At 42.3% G+C, this 17850-nt stretch overlaps 1 protein-coding gene across 2 annotated transcripts in view; it reads left to right on the top strand.

The window, feature by feature from the left end:
- Nucleotides 1–17850, top strand: part of ccser1 (coiled-coil serine-rich protein 1) — a 225160-nt gene that overhangs the window by 49266 nt on the left and 158044 nt on the right. For both annotated transcript variants that reach the window (XM_079552036.1, XM_079552037.1), the window contains exon 9: nucleotides 16047–16221. In XM_079552036.1, coding sequence (XP_079408162.1) covers nucleotides 16047–16221 — 175 coding nt within the window. The remainder of the gene's footprint in view (nucleotides 1–16046; nucleotides 16222–17850) is intronic.

The following is a 17850-nucleotide window of genomic DNA, read 5'->3' as shown; positions in this document are numbered from 1 at the left end:
TCTTTGCCGGATCCATCAAAATAGTTCACCGGATCCTTTACCCTGAAATACTGACAGATGGGAATGCTTTCAGCTGGTTTTTAGGTATGTCCTGTGTTTTTGCCCCATCCTTATTTGTTCTGGCTTATTTAATTGATTCATGTTTGCAGTCCAAGAAAAAAATAATTCATAGAATAAAAAAATATATATAACACATTGGTTGGAATTAGCTGTCTTGGTTGTACAGCCCGACCGCAGTTGGCAGCACAACTTGTCCAAATCTTCTTGTACGGTGTTTGTACTCAGAGATGTTATTTCCGCTGCGCAAGTGTCTCTGGGAGCTCTCAGCTCTAGTTTTAGGCAGCAGTTGGTGCAGCGGGTGTCCACTGTGGCCCATCTCTCTGCCTTCTCTCTCCTGCTCTGCAGTGTGGGGAGCTCAGGTGCAAGTGATGATCCTCAAAGCTCATGTTTGCACCAGCTCCAGCTGTACAGCTCTACCCCAGGACACTACCATACGTATTCCCAGTGTCATTTCATAATGTTATGCAATAATAGATGATTGTTAAAGGGGCTAGATGCAAGTTAGCCATTTTATACTCACTACTGCCACCTCAGGTCATACGTGTAACTGCACCTATATTAAGCTTGTGCATGACGGCACTTCGGACCCGAATTAACACCTTTTTGAGTGACAGTGCAGGATTTTAGAGGCAGTTGTGGTGAACAGGTCTGAGCTCATTCTACACATTAGGACATGGTTGGAACATGTAGGGGGAGGAAAATAATTAATTTTAACATTTTTAAACTCTGTATAGTCCCTTTAAGATTACTTGGATTGTATACTGACATAAAAAAAAACATCAGTAGCGCCTTTAAAAAAAAAATTCAAAGAGAAATGGCAAAACAATGTTCTCGACTATTCTTTTTTTGTGTGAGACTTTCCTTTGCTGAAGGGACGATAATCAGCTTAAGAATAAACACAAGGCTTGATAATAGTTGCATTACTGTTTGATGTAATTTATGGATTGTGCTCCAGTGTAATTGATTTAGGAGGATTTCTGTATCAGCTGTTTAATTCTTACTTGCTGATGAAGTGGATTTTTGGTCCCCCCTACTTTAGTTTTTATTGAATGTATAAACTGCAAAATTGCTGGATAATTTTGCTCAAATCTCTGCGGTCTTTGTGATCTATTGAAGACAGTTCTGTGATAAAAGTGATGTAGCACTGCCGCGGGGTACTGCATAACATTTTTGGGCGTTGGGGCTTGCCGTTGTTCCACGAAACAGGAGAATGTAATGTGGCACATGGGAGCTGTGCCGAGGAGACTCCTGCTGAAGTTGTGCTGGTAATTAGTGCAGCTATGTAGAGCCAGCTCCCTGGGCCTGTTCCCACATAAAACACTCGTCTGGTCGCCCTGAGGCTTTCTGCGCGGGATGAGCGTCCTGATGCTCGCCGAGACACAACTGGAGTCTGCGTCTGTCTCAGAGGGCAACTGAAGCCATTACAAAGGAGGATAGTGTTTTCAAGGCCTGGTGTACAGTGTATGATCCTTGTAGAGTCTATGAGTATGTTGTAATGTTAAATGAGCGGTGTAGTATACGCCATATGCAGGTATTTGTTGCATGACAACTAGAAAGCCTGTGGAATTGGCTCACTGCATATTTACTCTCAATTATGTGCTCAAAAGGCTCCCTTGAAGTGTCCCATTAATGATTTTTCATGTTTAAAACTTCCTCTGCCACCATGTTCTCAGCTCCATCTGATTCTTATTGTGTTCAACAGTTTAAGGTGGACAAAAATTCAAATTTTGCCCTGTTTTGGAGTGCAGTTCATCCATCCACCCAATTTCATCGGCTTTATCCCGGGCCGAGTTGCGGAGGCAGCAGTCTCAGCAGAGATGCCCAGACTCCCCGACCCACGCACACCTCCTTCAGTTGTTCTGGGGGGACCCCGAGGCAACACCATGCCAGCTCAGATACATAGTCCCATCAGCATGTCCTGGGTCTTCCACGGGGCCTGGAACATCTCCCAAGGGAGGCGACCAGTAGGCATCCGGGACAGATGCCCGAGCCGCCTCAGCTGGCTCCTTTCGACGTGAAGGAGCAGGGACTCTACTCAGAGCTCCTCTCAGGTGACTTAGAAGGGTGCGCCCAGCCACCCTGCGAAGTACACTCATTTTGGCCATTTGTATCCATGATCTTGTCCTTTCGGTCATTACCCAAATCTCATGACCATAGGTGCAGTTCAAAGCTCAATAAATCAGGATTAGATAAAAAAAAAAAAAACTTGTTCAAAACTAGAAAGTTCAGAGCCTGTAGGAGATACTAAAGTGGACATGTTGTAATAAAGTTTTGTAAACCAGAAATCAGCGCCATCTCGGCCGCCTTTCGTGCTGCCCTTGTCTCGCCTCAATCATGCATGTGTCCACTTTGAGTTGTTTCTGCAGTGCTTCTCCAAGTTCTGTCACGGAGCGAAGTGAAAAGCAAAACAGAGGGCGTTTAACCATCCCACATGACATTAGTTTTATACGCTCCCCCATTTGGTGTCAGAAAACTGGAATTCGCCATTACCCCGGCAGCCTGGGGGTTGGTTTGTGCTCACTCTTTAGTCACAGATGCACTTCACGGCAGAGATGACTTTAATGGCAGCATTAAACAAAGGAGGCCTCAGGTGCTGAATGCAGATGAGGAGAGGCGCGTCTGTCAGTTGCAAAGACGCGGTGACAAATGAGGCCCGTCTTTCTGCAGGGGTTTGGCTTTGGCGCACATACAACGATACGATGAGCCCACATCTATTGGCACATCGCAGGCACACACACGGAACAGGGCGTCCCCGTAAATGTGTTCCGTGTTGTCGGTAAAAGTTTAACGAGAGGATCTTGGCGTTGGAGAATGAGAATGGACTGTTATTATTGGACAGTGTTAGTGCAGCCCACCGCTTTAGTGCCGCAAGGTGTAATGCACTTCCATTTGGGCTGGGTACCATACAAAACGTTTAATTAAAGAAAAATTTACATCCATTCCCGAAGTAATACCTAAAGTAATTGAAAGTGCTTTACAGAACAGGAATACATAACATTACACATATGTGGATTGAATTAATAAAGCATAAACAGTCAATATAAACTAAAAGCAAAGAGCGCAGTTACTCTCTCTTTCACAATGTGAGTCCAATGAAGCCTGGCATTGTCATCTTGGGATAAGCCCAGGCCATCAGGGAAAAAGAAATCCATTGATGGACTAACCTGGTGGTCATTCAGGATGCTCAGTCAGCTGATCTCATTCTTTGGGCACATAGTGTGACTAAACTTGGACCTGACCAATGGCAGAAACCCCAGATCTGAACATTTGTTTGTTTGTTTGCAGCATATCTCATGTTTTTCTGCCGTTACCGTGTTATTTGGTGTGAATTTGGCCTGAACCTCTTTAGTTTGGATATTAATAGATCAGCAGTGCGCTCAAGGTGGATTCTCATGTGTTTGTGAACTCAGAATCAGAATAGGTTTATTATTGCCATTGTTTGAGAACACACAAACTAGGATTTTTTCCCGGTACTATTGTGCATCATGAAACATAAACCTTTGAAACTATAAGGCTATAAGGGAATGCATAAAGATTTAAATAAATAAAATATGGCAAAGACAACAGCAACAGAACAACAGCGTGATTGTATTTGCAGATGTGCATTAAGTGTTAGCAGCAGATATGAGTGTGGACATATCACATAGTTCAATAGAGCAGTGCAAATGGCTGGAACTGGTTATGACAAATAATGCGAGAATTCAGCTTGCAGACGAGGCTACTCAACTGGTGGGTTGCATACTGGCCAACTCTCCCGATTCGCGCGGGAGACACCTGATTTTTAACCCCATCTCCTGCGGTGCTTCTGCTCAGTCATTTCTCCCGCTAATCTCCAGATTTTACAGTGAAGGAAACAAGTACGATTGTGGGGGATATATTTGCATGATCTGGCAACCCTATCCTTGAGAAGAATCACTCCTTTGCCTGTCTGTCATCGCTCTATAGTCTACTCAGTGCTGATTGCGTAGCTATTCATTTAGACTCGCCACAGCGCTGTGGGAGACGACATCCACCTTTGGCTTCACATGTTGTGCCTTTACCGCGAGCGGTCCGATAGGGCAGCCCGACAGTGCACACACAGCCCTACAGCGCACACACAAATATAACTGATTTTCCATTGATTTTTTGACCCTTTGTCCTCAGTCTTGAGCCCAAGTGTCCGACTTTTCGTTCTCGTAGAACTGGTCTCCCTGCTTCTGGTACTCTTTTCAAGCTGCTCATTATTTTCTTTGTCCTCAATGGTAAACAGAATAATATGGAATATCAAAGAAACAATATTTCTAGCACAAGTTTCATTCATCGGGCAAATATAAAGTAAGAAATGACATCACACCTGGCACGATACACCAATTTGTTGCGGGGTCCATTTTACCTGTACCAAACATCAGTCAACCAATGTTTGAATCACCAAAACACTGGGTGGAGCTGCATTTTGATATTGAACTGAAGAGTTTTATGATAAATGGAAATAAATAGCTATATGAATATGAAATATATATTCAAGCAGAACCTTCAACTGATCGCCTTGCACATTAATGTTACTATTTATCTGCTCTCTGTGACGGCCTTGATCCCCGGACACTGCTCTGCGGTTGCCTACTGCTCTTGATTAGATCTGGGCCAAATGCAGAGGACAGATTTCCCTACAAGGACAAAGCAGTGCCCCTAACCCCACATCCACAGAAATAGCCCCATATGTGTTGACTACTGGGAGTATATTTTCAACAGGAGAATATGGTGAGAGTGTGACATTGAGAAGATAGATGACCGGAGTGAAGCTCCAGCCTCCTGCCTGAAGAACATCTATCACACTGGGAGACACATTTCCATGTCTATGTAGTTTCCACCTTCTGCACTGAACGTGGGGGTAATGATGGTAGGTGTGACCTGTGCCTGCCTATCATGGAAAGTGAGAAAAGATGCAAAAAGACCGAATATGTTGTTAGCATTTAGCCTCTCTAAGCAACAAAGAAGTGACAAAGAGGCAATAAAAGAGCGACAAAAACGTGCCAGAATCAGGGATCAGTTTTGTAAACCTTAGCTTTCAAATGAGGCATTAGACCAGGGGTGGACAATTAATTTTCATAAGGGGCCACATAAAAAGCCTGAATTGAGTTGGAGGGCCGCATCAACAATAACTGCAACTTATTCTGCTCAACTTTATCCTATTGTACATTGCACTAAATTGTGTATTTTGAATATCTGATACTGGTATTTAGGCATTTAGTAGGACTATAGAAGAAGACTGTAGAAAATATCTATCCATATCAAGCCAAAGCCGTGCATGTGTGTGCATCATTATTCTGCTTATTCAACTTCTTATACTCGTTAACTTTTACCATCGCGCTGAAAGCACCTCTGTGCTTCCTTCAGACGGAGTTTCTGGGAAGTGAAGCGATAGCAGGCGGGGGGGTCTCCAAGTAAATTTCCCTGGGGGCCAAAACATACATGGAGGGTGTATTGCCGGGGCCCATTAACAAAAGCTCCTAAATAATATGTTGCTGGAGTGAGCATTCTGGTAATTTAAAAAATCATAACTCTGCAAAGGCCAGAGACTTCCTTTTTTTCACATACTCAGGAATTTATGTCCTACAAGCGTGGGCCTGATTCAATCATCTCGTGGGGCAGATGTGGCCCGCGGGCCGTCATTTGCCCAGGTCTGTGTTAGACTGTTCCTGTCCAGTCGAGAAGTTTTAGATTTGGGTAAACGAGAACTGGAGAAAGTGCACTCGGTTAAGGTGGGGGTTAAGAGGTTAATTTAAAGTACCTTATAAATGATTAAGTACAAGTCTGGAAAGTTTGGAGTCTGTAGGAGATGTTGAAAGAGTGTACCTTAATTGAAGTCATTTTGTGAAAACCTAAAGTTTTAGTGAGTTCCTGGACATATCTCCGGCTCGCTCGTGGACCAAACGCCATAAAAGAAGCATCGCAAAGGAAGGGTTTAAATGTTTAATTTTTTTTTACTTTGACAATAAAAAACTAAGATCTAAAATGTGTCTTTTTACGCGTTGTGTCCAGGCTAACGCGTTAAAGATTTTACCAGTCCATAAATACAACGATGACACTGAAAACGTTCTACCATAGATCATAAACAAGACTCCAGATAAACCCCCTCAGACACTTGCCTTTGTCACCTCCACATCTTGTTTTAGTGTCCGCTGCCCCGAACGTGGCGATAATTGCCGGCAAATGAGACTTGTGCGTCCATGTATAGCGGGTGTGTTCTCTCACCTGTCAATACAATGACAGCTTAACAGTCTGCCCATTGCTGCAGTAAATGCTAATCACTAACACGGCCCCAGTCACTCTAAACGGCCACACTGATATACTGCCCGTTTTGTTTAGTTGTCAAAGAGACTCACTGCAGGACGGAAATGACCTTTTTCTCGACGAGTGTGGGAGATTTGGGCAGTTTGAAAGTGACATTTGGTTAAGGTCCTTTGAAGATTTTCATTAGTGGTGACAACTCCGATGTTGTTCAAAGTTCAAACCAGCATGTGAAGCAGTAGTAGTAGTAGTAGTTGTAGTTGTTTTGATTGTCCATGATCTCCAGGCAGCTGTAAAGTCATTTTGTTTGGCTCCAAATGCCAATTTAAACACAAACCTGTTTGGCAAATATAGCTCAGCAAATGAAAGTAAGTAAGGATTAAACTTACTCCACGAAGTGCATTAAATCAGTGTAATGCAAACCATGTACTGGTTTTTTATAAGTATTTGGCATCTAGAACCAGAAAACAGAACAATAATGTGTGGATGATCAGCAAATTTACAATATTGGGTCCATCTCCAATGTCAAGAAATGTGTGAAAAATATTTAAATAATTTGGGGGAACATTGGGGGAAATTTTTTTTTTAAATGGTGCAAAAATATGGAAAAAAAATTGAATAAATTGGTGGAAATAGGGAAAATGTTTGTAATAAAAATAAGCAAAAACGAAGGAAAAAATTGGAGGAAAGATAGAATTGGAAAAAAACAAAATAGGGCAAACATCGAGCAAAAAAAATAGGGGGACTAATTGCCTAAAATGGAGGGAACAATCATTTATTTGAGCTGAAACAACCAAGTAGCTTCTGTTAATTCTGTCCCTGCACCAACAGCATCAAAACTTGGATCTAAAGATTTTTTTTTCGATACATGCTTTCGATTCTGTAGTGCAGCGGTTAGCACTCGTGCTTCACAGCAAGAAGGTCCCGGGTTCGATTTTTCTTTCTGTGTGGAGTTTGCATGTTCTCCATGTGTTTGCGTAGGTTTCCTCTGGGCACTCCGGTTTCCCCTACCACTAAAAGATAAGATAAGATAATCCTTTATTGATCTCACAACGGAGAAATTCACTTGTTACATTCAGCTCTCAATAAGATCACTCAGGGTGTGCAAAATAGACAGGAAACGTACAAACAGTGAAATAGTAAAAAAAAAATCTCACTGCAGCAAACTTTGGCTGTAGTTTAGATTCTCTCTTTAAACCATCACCTGCCGGTCAACCGTTAATCTGACCCAGTTGTGTTACACATTTCAATTGAGAGTTATTTAAATTACCGGACTAAATTAGCGGTAAATCAAAAGGGCCTGAGGATAAGAACATGAGGAAGGATACTACATGTACAGCATGCCTTGTCTTTTAATTGAGTACAGTTGAGGTGCGCCACACTGTAAGAAAGCCTAAACCTGAAACAACAGCACTTCTTAGAATAAAAACAAAACACAAAAGCAAAAAAATAGTTTGTGCCATACCGCTGCGCCCCTTGACACCGGCTGTCAGCAAGAAAAGCGCGTGATTGATCAAATGTCATTTTATTTTGGCTTTCTCACGCTGCCGAAATCGCACGACTTCAAGTAATGGAGAAAGTTCAGTTCAAGCCGCGCGGTGCCAAGAAAGAACAAAAAGCTAGAGAGGATACAGTTTTGGGGGAGGCGAAAAAAAAAAAAAAAGAAGAAGTTGGCTGCTTGAAAGATGGAGCTCACCTGTCCTCAAAAGGCAGCAGGCTTCATTGGCATTTCTCTGGCACGGTCCCTGGAGGGCACCTGGGGCTTTGATACCACATCGGATCAGTGTTGTGCCTGTCAGAGTGACGGAGGGGAAGACAAAAGCAGAGCAAGGGGAGCAGTGGAGAGACTGAAGGCGCACATGCAGAGGGCAGGCCACGGACTAGACAGATGTGATAGACTGGCCAAAAGTGCAACGCAACACTAGTGCAATGATTCATTCTAAAAATACATGCAAGCTTTTAGCAACTACTTTGCTTCAAAATCTTAGGGTGGTACTTTATGTAATGTAAGTTAAAGTGGATATATCACGCAAAGATTTTCCAATATATCGCGATATTTTGCGGGATGATACCGATGCTTTTTATTCCGATATCAATACTTTTGATGACGTCATGCATATTAGTGAGGCTGTTACGGCTGAAGGTGCGACGGTGGAGTGAGGACCCAATTGCAAACTGCCACAAAATAAATTTAATGGACAAATCCAAGACAAAACACGGATGCAAAACAAACTAAAAACAAAAGCCGGTGTAGACGAACACAGACAGACATGGACTCCAACCAAGACAATTATCCGACAAAGACAAGGGAAAACACAGGGGTCTAAATACACAAGGAACAGGGAACAGGTGAAACACATTAGGGCGGGGCAGGTAATCGACACAGGGGAAGCAAAACAAAACCACAAGGACAGAGCAGACTAAGTCAAAATAAAACACTAAGGACAAGCACTAAACAAAATCAAGGGAGAACAGAACACAAATGGACACAATGATCAAGAATTCAGTCAGGACAGCAGGGGGCAGCACTACAGTTTGAAGCACTTGAACCAAACACTGTCACACAAATAAATTACTTTTAATAATAGTTTTTATATTTATAAATATAAAGACTAATGTGTAGGGCCGACCATACACATTAGTGGGTTCATCGCTCTTGACTCGAGACCTTAGTCTATTCTATTCTATATGATAGAGCTGACTCCAAAAACTCAGCCAAATTGCTAGCATGAATGTGTTTCAGTTAGTCCGCGCTGAACGCTATTGGGAAGCCACCCTCACTTAGTCCATTGCTGTGTCACAGTCTGGACATCACCTGTCTCTTTGCAGCCAATAAGTTTGAAATCCTCCTTCAAATGCTTTATTTTCATAACCCATTGATAATGTATAGCCAATATCTAAATAAGCATTGGGAGCACATTTAGCATTGCTGGCATGTTTATGTTTTTAGTTTTACATATTAGTTAAGTATCACCATAGCAGCCTGGAATGTTCTGCATAGTGGCATTAAACAAATTCATTCGATATAGATGAATGTTTATGTATTCACACCACTTTCCTTTTCTAAATGCTATGTCTAAAGAATATAAAAAGAGCGATGATGTGGCCTTTCAAATCCACCTTTTCTTAAATGGCCCGATTAACTCTGATTCATATTAAGTGACATGGGTTTGTTTGCACAAAGAACCCCTTTTATTGAAGAATATGTGCGTCTAACTTAATGCCTCCCGACACTGTTAAGGCTGCAATTTTTCTTAGGAAATGGGGACAAAAGCCATTGAATTTGCCATCATCTCCCTTTTAAATGGCCCCAGTCAGAACCAACATGCTCGGGCAATGACAAAAGGCTCCTCATTTTAGTGTCTGAGATTCCCGCCTCCAGCCCTGTCCTTTGGTATGCAGACAGCCAGCTCACCTTTCAGGAATACTATTAACAAGGTGAAATGGGCACTTCTTTTAAGCGATTATGTTAAAAAATGTACAGCTTGGCTCAAAAGTGTCATGCTTCGGTTCATTGACAAATATCGGATTAACTTTGTGCCTTCAAAAGCAGTTGAAGGACACAGGAGTTCATTAGCGATGTCACAAAGTTGTGGATCGTTTTCTGTTGCTATGTCACAACTTGACTTTTCAAAACTCAGTAAAACCCTAATCACATAATAGACTCATCTTTTTAACTCTTCCTCACGCTGATCCAGATCCAGATGTCTTTATTTCAACCATTTCTACCTTTGTACCTTCCACTTAATAAGGTCTGTACTTTTCACTGAGGAAAGGCCAATCCAATTACTTTAAAGTTTATTTGAGTTCTCGTTTTCAGCCTTTTTCCTATCAAGCTTACAAGTTCATGTTCAATGTCCTTTCTGGCACATTTCAAGTAGGATGTGTAAGGCACTTTTCTTCTTGGACATTACAGCTCTATACTCCTCCACTGAATCAATGAACATGCTGTATGTAGGATTAAGGGGATTTGGGTAAAGTAAGGGTATTAGTCAGTGGCATTAAATAACTATTAAATAATTAGTGTTATTAAGAAGAGCGTCCATAAAGAAGCCGTCTGCCATAGTGCCGTGCTTTTAGTCATGATTGTATTACATTTGTCGACAACCTTCATCATCAAAAGAGCCACTTTGGCCTCCAAATTAAATGAAATTGGTAAAGAAAAGTATTTTCATCCTCAAAAATGTGCTTTATTTGAATGGAGAACATGGGACAATAATTCAGAGCTGTAGGCCATTTTCAGACATGTTGAAGCGCCTTGTGGGTCGACCTGAGACTGTCCAAGTTTCAACTGCATTTTCCTCAAAGGTAGATCTGTCAGAAGCCTGCAACAGAACGGATGAAAAAGGGGGAAAAAACTATGGTGCACTGTAGACCATATGACTTGCAACATGGATATTTCTTCCCGACATGAGCACAAAAAGCAATAAAAAATAAAAATAAAAGAAAGAAGCCTGCAGTAAACGCTTGATATACACAGAGTCTTCCTAATGATTTTGGTGATGCAGTTACATCATCTCTCCACCAATGTTCTATGGCGCTGTTCATCCCCATTCTGCTGGGCAACGTCAGGCCCGGGGGCCAAATTCGTCCCTCCAGCATAAAACCTTTGGCCCCCAAGGGAATTTTGAAGAAACATTTATTCATAAGTCAGAGACCAAATGCGTGAAAAGGATTCTAAAATGTGAAAATTACTGTCAATATTTTCACATTTCCCAGCAAAACATCGCATTAGGTCATATATTATGTGCAAAACTTATATTTGTAGAAAAAAGGTGCTTTACTTTGGGCTACAATTGTGAGTTTCGGCCCCATGACACAAACTTGCCTCCCCCTGCTTTAGAGAGTCGTGGGTCCCTAATGTTAACTTATAATGAGCAGTGGACAGACTTTTTTACTCACGGCTGCACCAGATTATATTTCTAATTGTGAAACCAGTTTATTGTAACGCTCTTCATGACCTAAAGAACCTCAGCCTTCTGTTCTGAGGAATATTTATGCAGAGAACTCCATTATGGGAGTTGTCAGGTGACCCGCTCCTGCCCAAATGATGTCCTCTCTCCCAGTGCGCAGTACACCGAGCGGCCACCAGAGGGCCCCCCCCCACTCAACGATATGCGGCGGTCAATCAATACAGTGAGGCTGATATATGCGAAGCGAGGAGAAATGCCACAATCACGTGCTGTGGTTGGATTCACACTGACCCAAAAGTGCTGCTCTCGGGTCACAAGCCCCTTTAGGTCGACCTAACTAGAGCCTGTGTGAAAACGCCCTTACTTGTATGTTGTTACTACTCAATTCTACAAGTGACAACAAAAAGGGGAGACCACACAAAAGGTTTAAGTCAGTATGTAAGCCATTGTGTTGAGGTGCGGGGTGGTTAGTGGCTGAAATGCAATGGCCTTGCTGTGGCCTCGGGCGCAGAGAGCAAGCAGGTAGCAATCAGGCCCCTTTTAAAAGAGCCACAGATAGACCTGGTTCTGTAGACCTAGGAACAAGGGGAAAGAAGTCTTGCCTTGAAATAATAGGTTGCCCCTTGGCTGTCACAATACTCATTAATGTTCAGCAATATAGACCTTCGATTTGGGGAGCAAACAACAACAAAACTGAGCTGCTGCCCTATCACCGCTCTGCCACTCTGAAAATCCGCTTTTAGTAAATAATAATCTCCACTCTGCCACAGCAAAGTTAAAAAGCTGTGGGCAATGCTTTACCCTGAGTGAATGAAGCTTCCAGTTTTTATTTTATTTTTTATAGATAAGGTCAGTGTTTGTAGTTGGCGCATTAGCTGGAAGGTGGGCACACTTGAAGAATGGCTTGACTTTGAGCGCGCCTCCCTCTCTCGGCGACAGGCGGCTCGGTAACGGCCGTCCGCGGGGCTAAGTATCCCTGAAGGTGAAAGAGACAGAGAACAGAGGCGGCCCGCTGTAGAAAGAGGGAGGCCTGTTTAGTGGTTAATGGACTGTGGTCACAAATAGGACAGTTAATTTACAGAGCGCCGCGGCCGAATCTACCTCTGTTGTTTGTTAATGTGTCTTATTGTCCAGCGCGATGACACTGACGCTCATTCGTATTGGAGTAAACTTCGCGGTAAATAGGCCACAAACAAATGCGAATTAACTTTTTATTGACCTTCTGCTCAAGAGTGCTCGCCGGAGTAAGTTGAAAAGCAAGGCTCCTTCCCTCGCCAGTGTGTTTATCAGGTGCAGGCTGGTTTTTAAAGTTGGTGTAAATTATGTGAATTTGCGATTTGAATGGGCGCTGTTGGATGGTATTATTTGGGGAATGTGTCATCTCCAGAGCAAAACTGTTCCAAATATCTTGTGTCTATGGGGTGTTAAGAAGGACTTTATCTTTCAGACTTTACTTTTTCGAGCTTGTAGTCATGTTATAGGTTTGCGCCCTCATCAAAAGACATACTGGAGTAGTACTTTAAAATGGTAAATGGTCGCAACTCATATAGTAGCCTGGGAATACCATTTCAAATCTGCAAAACAGCCTGGGGACCATGGCCGATATTTTCGCATGGATTTGGGGACTAATCACAGAACGAGGAGGTACGGCAAGACGATGACGAGCGAGTCGACATACGGTAGTTTGTTTACGGATAAAACATTAAAATAAATTATTTATTTACAGATCCAACATGACAGCAGCGACTCCATCTTTTGATCAAGCTTTAGACCGTGTTCTAATTTTACAGCTGGTACGTCATACGTCATCTGATACGATGATGCGATTGGCTATGGCTACGTGCAGACGCATGAGACATTCAGTCCAATAAACGCCTATAGACAATCGTAGACCCCACCTCTCCTACTAAAAAATACTAATACTAGACTAAATATAACTTGTGATATTTTGTCTGCCAATAGCCAGGCTACTTATATAGCGCTTTTCTACCTTTAGGTCCTACCATTTGGTCCAAAGCGCTTTACAGCAATGAACCAGTCCCCCATTCTCGCTCTCTTTCATACACCAATGTGTAAGAATGAAGGCGGGTGAAGTGTCTTGCTCAAGGACATAACGACAATGTGCGTCTTCAGGAGCTGGGATTTGAACATGGGCCTGTAGATACTCTCTGTCACCGAACCTTCCTATCCAACTGCGCCACCTTTAATGCTCTCTCTTCTGTATTTCTTGCATTTTGTTGTGTTACTAGATGGAGCACCGATGTGTCCCTTCTCATCGTCGAACCCATTTTCAGCACTCGCGCCATTGATTTGTTATATCAGCATGCCGTTAGGAAAACAATCACTGCTTGTATAATCGTTTTTGCATTTTAGATTTTTGCCCTTTCTTCCTTACAAAAGTCTTCCAGAATTCAGAGATTTCTAGGCTGCGCACTAAACAAAGTAAATATGCTCAAGAGGAGACGTTGAGTCGAAACAACCCAGTCCAGTTGAGTACTATTCGAAAGCCTGACCTGAAATGGAAAGCCTAGGATGGAAGCATACAATTCTTACTACTTTAGCTTTTTTCAGTGTTTTTTCCCCCAGTATTATTCCAAAATTATCCAGTTCAAAAGTGAAAACGTAAAAACAGGTGAGATCATGCTGTTTTTTACAATCTGTCTTGAAGTCAAATTTGAATAGTACTATAAGTGTGTAATGGGCTTCTTAACTGCAGTCCGTAATACTATATTTGCGCATTTGGGCTCCTTTGTGTTCCACCCTGATGCGATTTTATTTCTAAACCACCAGCTAGAAACAAAACAATGAATATGATTTACAAAGGATAATAACGGTAATAGCCTTGCTCTCTCTCGGCGCATGCTCGGCCAATCAATAGCAGTAACAACCCTAAATAGGTCTGAAACACGGTGCACACACAATGCGAAACATGAAGAATTGAATAAGAGCCTAAACACTATCATACTTTTCAGTGTGCATTCAAATATAGGGTATACAATTACAGAATTTTCATTGCAGTTTACAAGAGGCTTAAAACCTCCTTAAAGGCTGTAGGAGTAAACGGATATGAGCTAACGGCTAACAAATCAATGGCACTGTAGTAAATGCAGTTCAAGTGCTCATTTGCTCATAACAGATCCATTGATGGTTAATGCCTTTGAAGATGTTGAGGACACTTCCACGTTCTATGTCTCATGCAACTAATCCAGGAAGTAAGAAGAGAGCTTCAGTCGTGAAAGAAAGAAAGCAAAAGGCCAAACTAATCGGAACTGCTGAAACCTGCATGAATAAAGTAACATTCTACTCCAGGTTTCAATCAATCAATCAATCAATCAATCAATCAATCAATCAATCAATCAATCAATCAATCAATCAATCAATCAATCAATCAATCAATCAATCAATCAATCAATCAATCAATCAATCAATCAATCAATCAATCAATCAATCAATCAATCAATCAATCAATCAATCAATCAATCAAATCAAACTTAAAGCGTTTTTCATACCGAAAGGTATCACAAAGTGCTTTACAGATTACAACATAAAGCAATAAGCCTGGCACAACCTCCCATATGTATATTTTATATATTAAATAAATAGATTAGTCAGATAAAAGCTAAGCTAAAAAGGTGGGTCTTGAGCCTGCTCTTAAAAACATGAACGTTCTCTGCAGCCCTGAGCTCCTCCTCAGGTCGTTCCAGAGGCGAGGGCCGTCATTCCCTCATTAAAAACATGCCTGAAGTGTTGCCTTGGCAAGTTCTCGTATTTTTGAGTAATCTGTAAAAACTCTGATGGCAGCCATTTTAGGGATAGCTTTGCCTGAGTCCTCCTAGGAACGCCCCCATCTCCTGGAGACGCCTCTGAGCTTTCGTCACCAGCCGAGTAACCAACCACTGCTCCTCAGCAGAACCCCCTCCCCACTGATGCCACAGACAGCGTGTGGAGGGGGCGTGTCGGAAAGGGTCAGAGGTTCTTAAAGAGGCAGAGGCCTATTTCAAGACATTCACTACAGCCATTTTGAGCAATTTTATACAAGGCAGTTATTCTAATTTACTGCATTTACAGACCAACAGAAGGTTTGGTCATCATTGTAGTGTGCTATAGACTGGTGCTATGTGATTGAAAAAAGCATAATACCCCCTCTTTAATAGAACTTTAAAATCGATCCTGAAACACACGGGGAGCCAATGCAGTCTCAAACCGGTGTAATGTGGTCCCGCCTCCTGGTCTTCGTCAGGACACAAGCTGCTGAGTTTTGTAAAAGTTGTAGACCTGAGATACTCTTTTTGGGAAGACCAGAAAGCAGGGCAATACAGTAGTCGATACGACTAGTGATAAAAGCATGCATTAGCGTCTCCGTGTTGGCCCGAGAGAGAATGGGGCGGACTCTGGTTATGGTAAAAGATGATATTCTTAATGTGTGGAATAAGCGCCAGGTTTGTTTTTGATGAGAGATGAGAGAACAGGGTTTTAACCCGATTGAGTTTGCACATGTCCCTTTTAACGCTCTTCTGGCTATGCAGATGAGTGAACGAGTGTACTGTACTTTATGCAGAGCTATTGCTTATGCATGGTTTGTATCCCCAGTCTAACTCGGTGCTTATGTGTAACACCAAGGAGAGAAGTTTGGGAAATGCTTTTGCAACTGATGTCTGGATATTCTTGTATTATACATCATCTCTGGAGTAAGCATCAATAGATCCCCTCGGCTGCCTGTGGAGTGCAGATCCCCCCCCCCCCCTCCTAACCGAACTCCCAGTAACATTAGATCTGTGTTTCTCCCCACTCTGGTTTGTTCTCCAGGGAGTCCAACCGGCCCATCAGCCTGCTGCCTGCCGAGGGGAGCTCCGGGCTGGCTGTGGGGAGAGAAGATGAACCGTCCGCTCCCGGGCTGGAGACGCTGCCGCTGAGACTGATGCAGCAGGACTGTACCGCCGTCAAAACGCTGCTGCTGCGGCTCAAGCGCACACTGCAGGAGGTGAGCGGGGCACTTTCACACATGCACTAATTAGATTTCATCAGTGAAATGTATTGACAATTCCGGATATCACACATAACACATTGTCAAAAGTTCATGTGACAGGTTTTATTGCTTAATATTACTTAAGCCATTATTGCATGGGATTAGGATTACCTCGGGACCTCAACTAAAAAGTAAAATGACTGACGTCCTCAGAGTTTCTATTTCGATGCCCTCGGGAATCTGCCCTACCGGTAATATAGAAGGTAAAAATTCCCCCTATTTATTTCCTTTCGGGTACTTCAGCAAACTCAGAGGTCCTCATGTACTTCTCGTACCATGTGAATACATAGAATACACAGAAATGCCTTTAGCAATCTGACCATGTGTCTACAAATGCGTACATTTTGTTAGCCAACGGCTTCCCGAACCTGTTTAAATTGAGCATTCAAGCCCCAGACACATAAATGGTGAAGCCAGTCCCTATATCAAAGTATGGCGAGGTATGACATACAAGTTGCATGGCATTTCTATTATTTCTATGGTTTCTCCATTATTAACAATTCGTATGATCAATTTGTATCTAAATCAAAAATCTCAAAAGGCCTATATATTTATGAATGATTGATGATGTTACCTGAGATTAGACAAGTTGATGCGTACCCGTCTAGTCTTTCCACGTGGGCTCAGTCATGTAAACACGGCACAGACGGTGTTAGCACATAGCCTCTCCTCCTCCTCCTCCTCTATGGGGCCAAACTGGAGTGAAGTTAGAAGCGACCAAGCTCTTCCATGTTTTGCCTATTTAAATATGGTTACGTGAGCGTTTACACGATCCAAGTATAGTCACACAAAATTAAACATGTCGATTTTCTAAGTGGATAAAAAGGGGAAATATATTGCGATGCGTAATAACACCAGGAGCACCTCGACGTCCGCACAGCTAAGTCGAAGTGCTTCTAAGATATTATTACGCCTTACAATGAAGTTTTCCTTTTTATCCCCTTCGTGACTGAGCGCACGCATCAACTCGTCTGAGCTAAGGTAAGAACATATCTCAGTATTTAAAAACGGTATTCCTTTAATGTTGGAAAAATACATTTAGCAAGCTAACAAGCCTTTTAAATGTCTTGCGAGCTTGTGAACGCTCCACATACATTAGGATCAACTTGTCGGAGTTTTGAAAGTCTTGTAAAGGCAACACTGATTCAAAATTTATTTCACTGTCAATGTCCATGCCATATTAAAAATAATAATTAGTGCTGTCCAATATATTATTGGTTATTAACGCGTTAACGCAGATCAATTTTGACGGTGTCATTTTTTTTAATCGTTCGATTAATTAGTCTCATTTTGCCGACACACATTAAAAAGATGCCGCATGAGCTGTTTTGCTGCTGGCTGTCACTCAAACAGGAGCGCGTCAGGAAAAGAGGAGCAGAAACTATCCCGAAGCTTTACTTTTACCACGTCATGGACAACTCTTTTTGTCTAACGAAGTTTGGAGCTATAGTGGAGCAGCCTACCGACCTAACGCTACAAAGCTGCTTAGTAAGAAGCTGTTCCTTGTTATTGTAGCTGTACTTTGCTTCTTGCTGCAGCATTATTTTCAACACAAGTGCCTGTTGGGCTCTGCGGTTTGGAGTG

Source organism: Gobius niger (assembly GCF_951799975.1).
Source record: "Gobius niger genome assembly, chromosome: 1".
In the NCBI taxonomy this organism is placed as follows: domain Eukaryota; kingdom Metazoa; phylum Chordata; class Actinopteri; order Gobiiformes; family Gobiidae; genus Gobius; species Gobius niger.
This window is presented reverse-complemented; position numbering and strand designations above follow the sequence as displayed.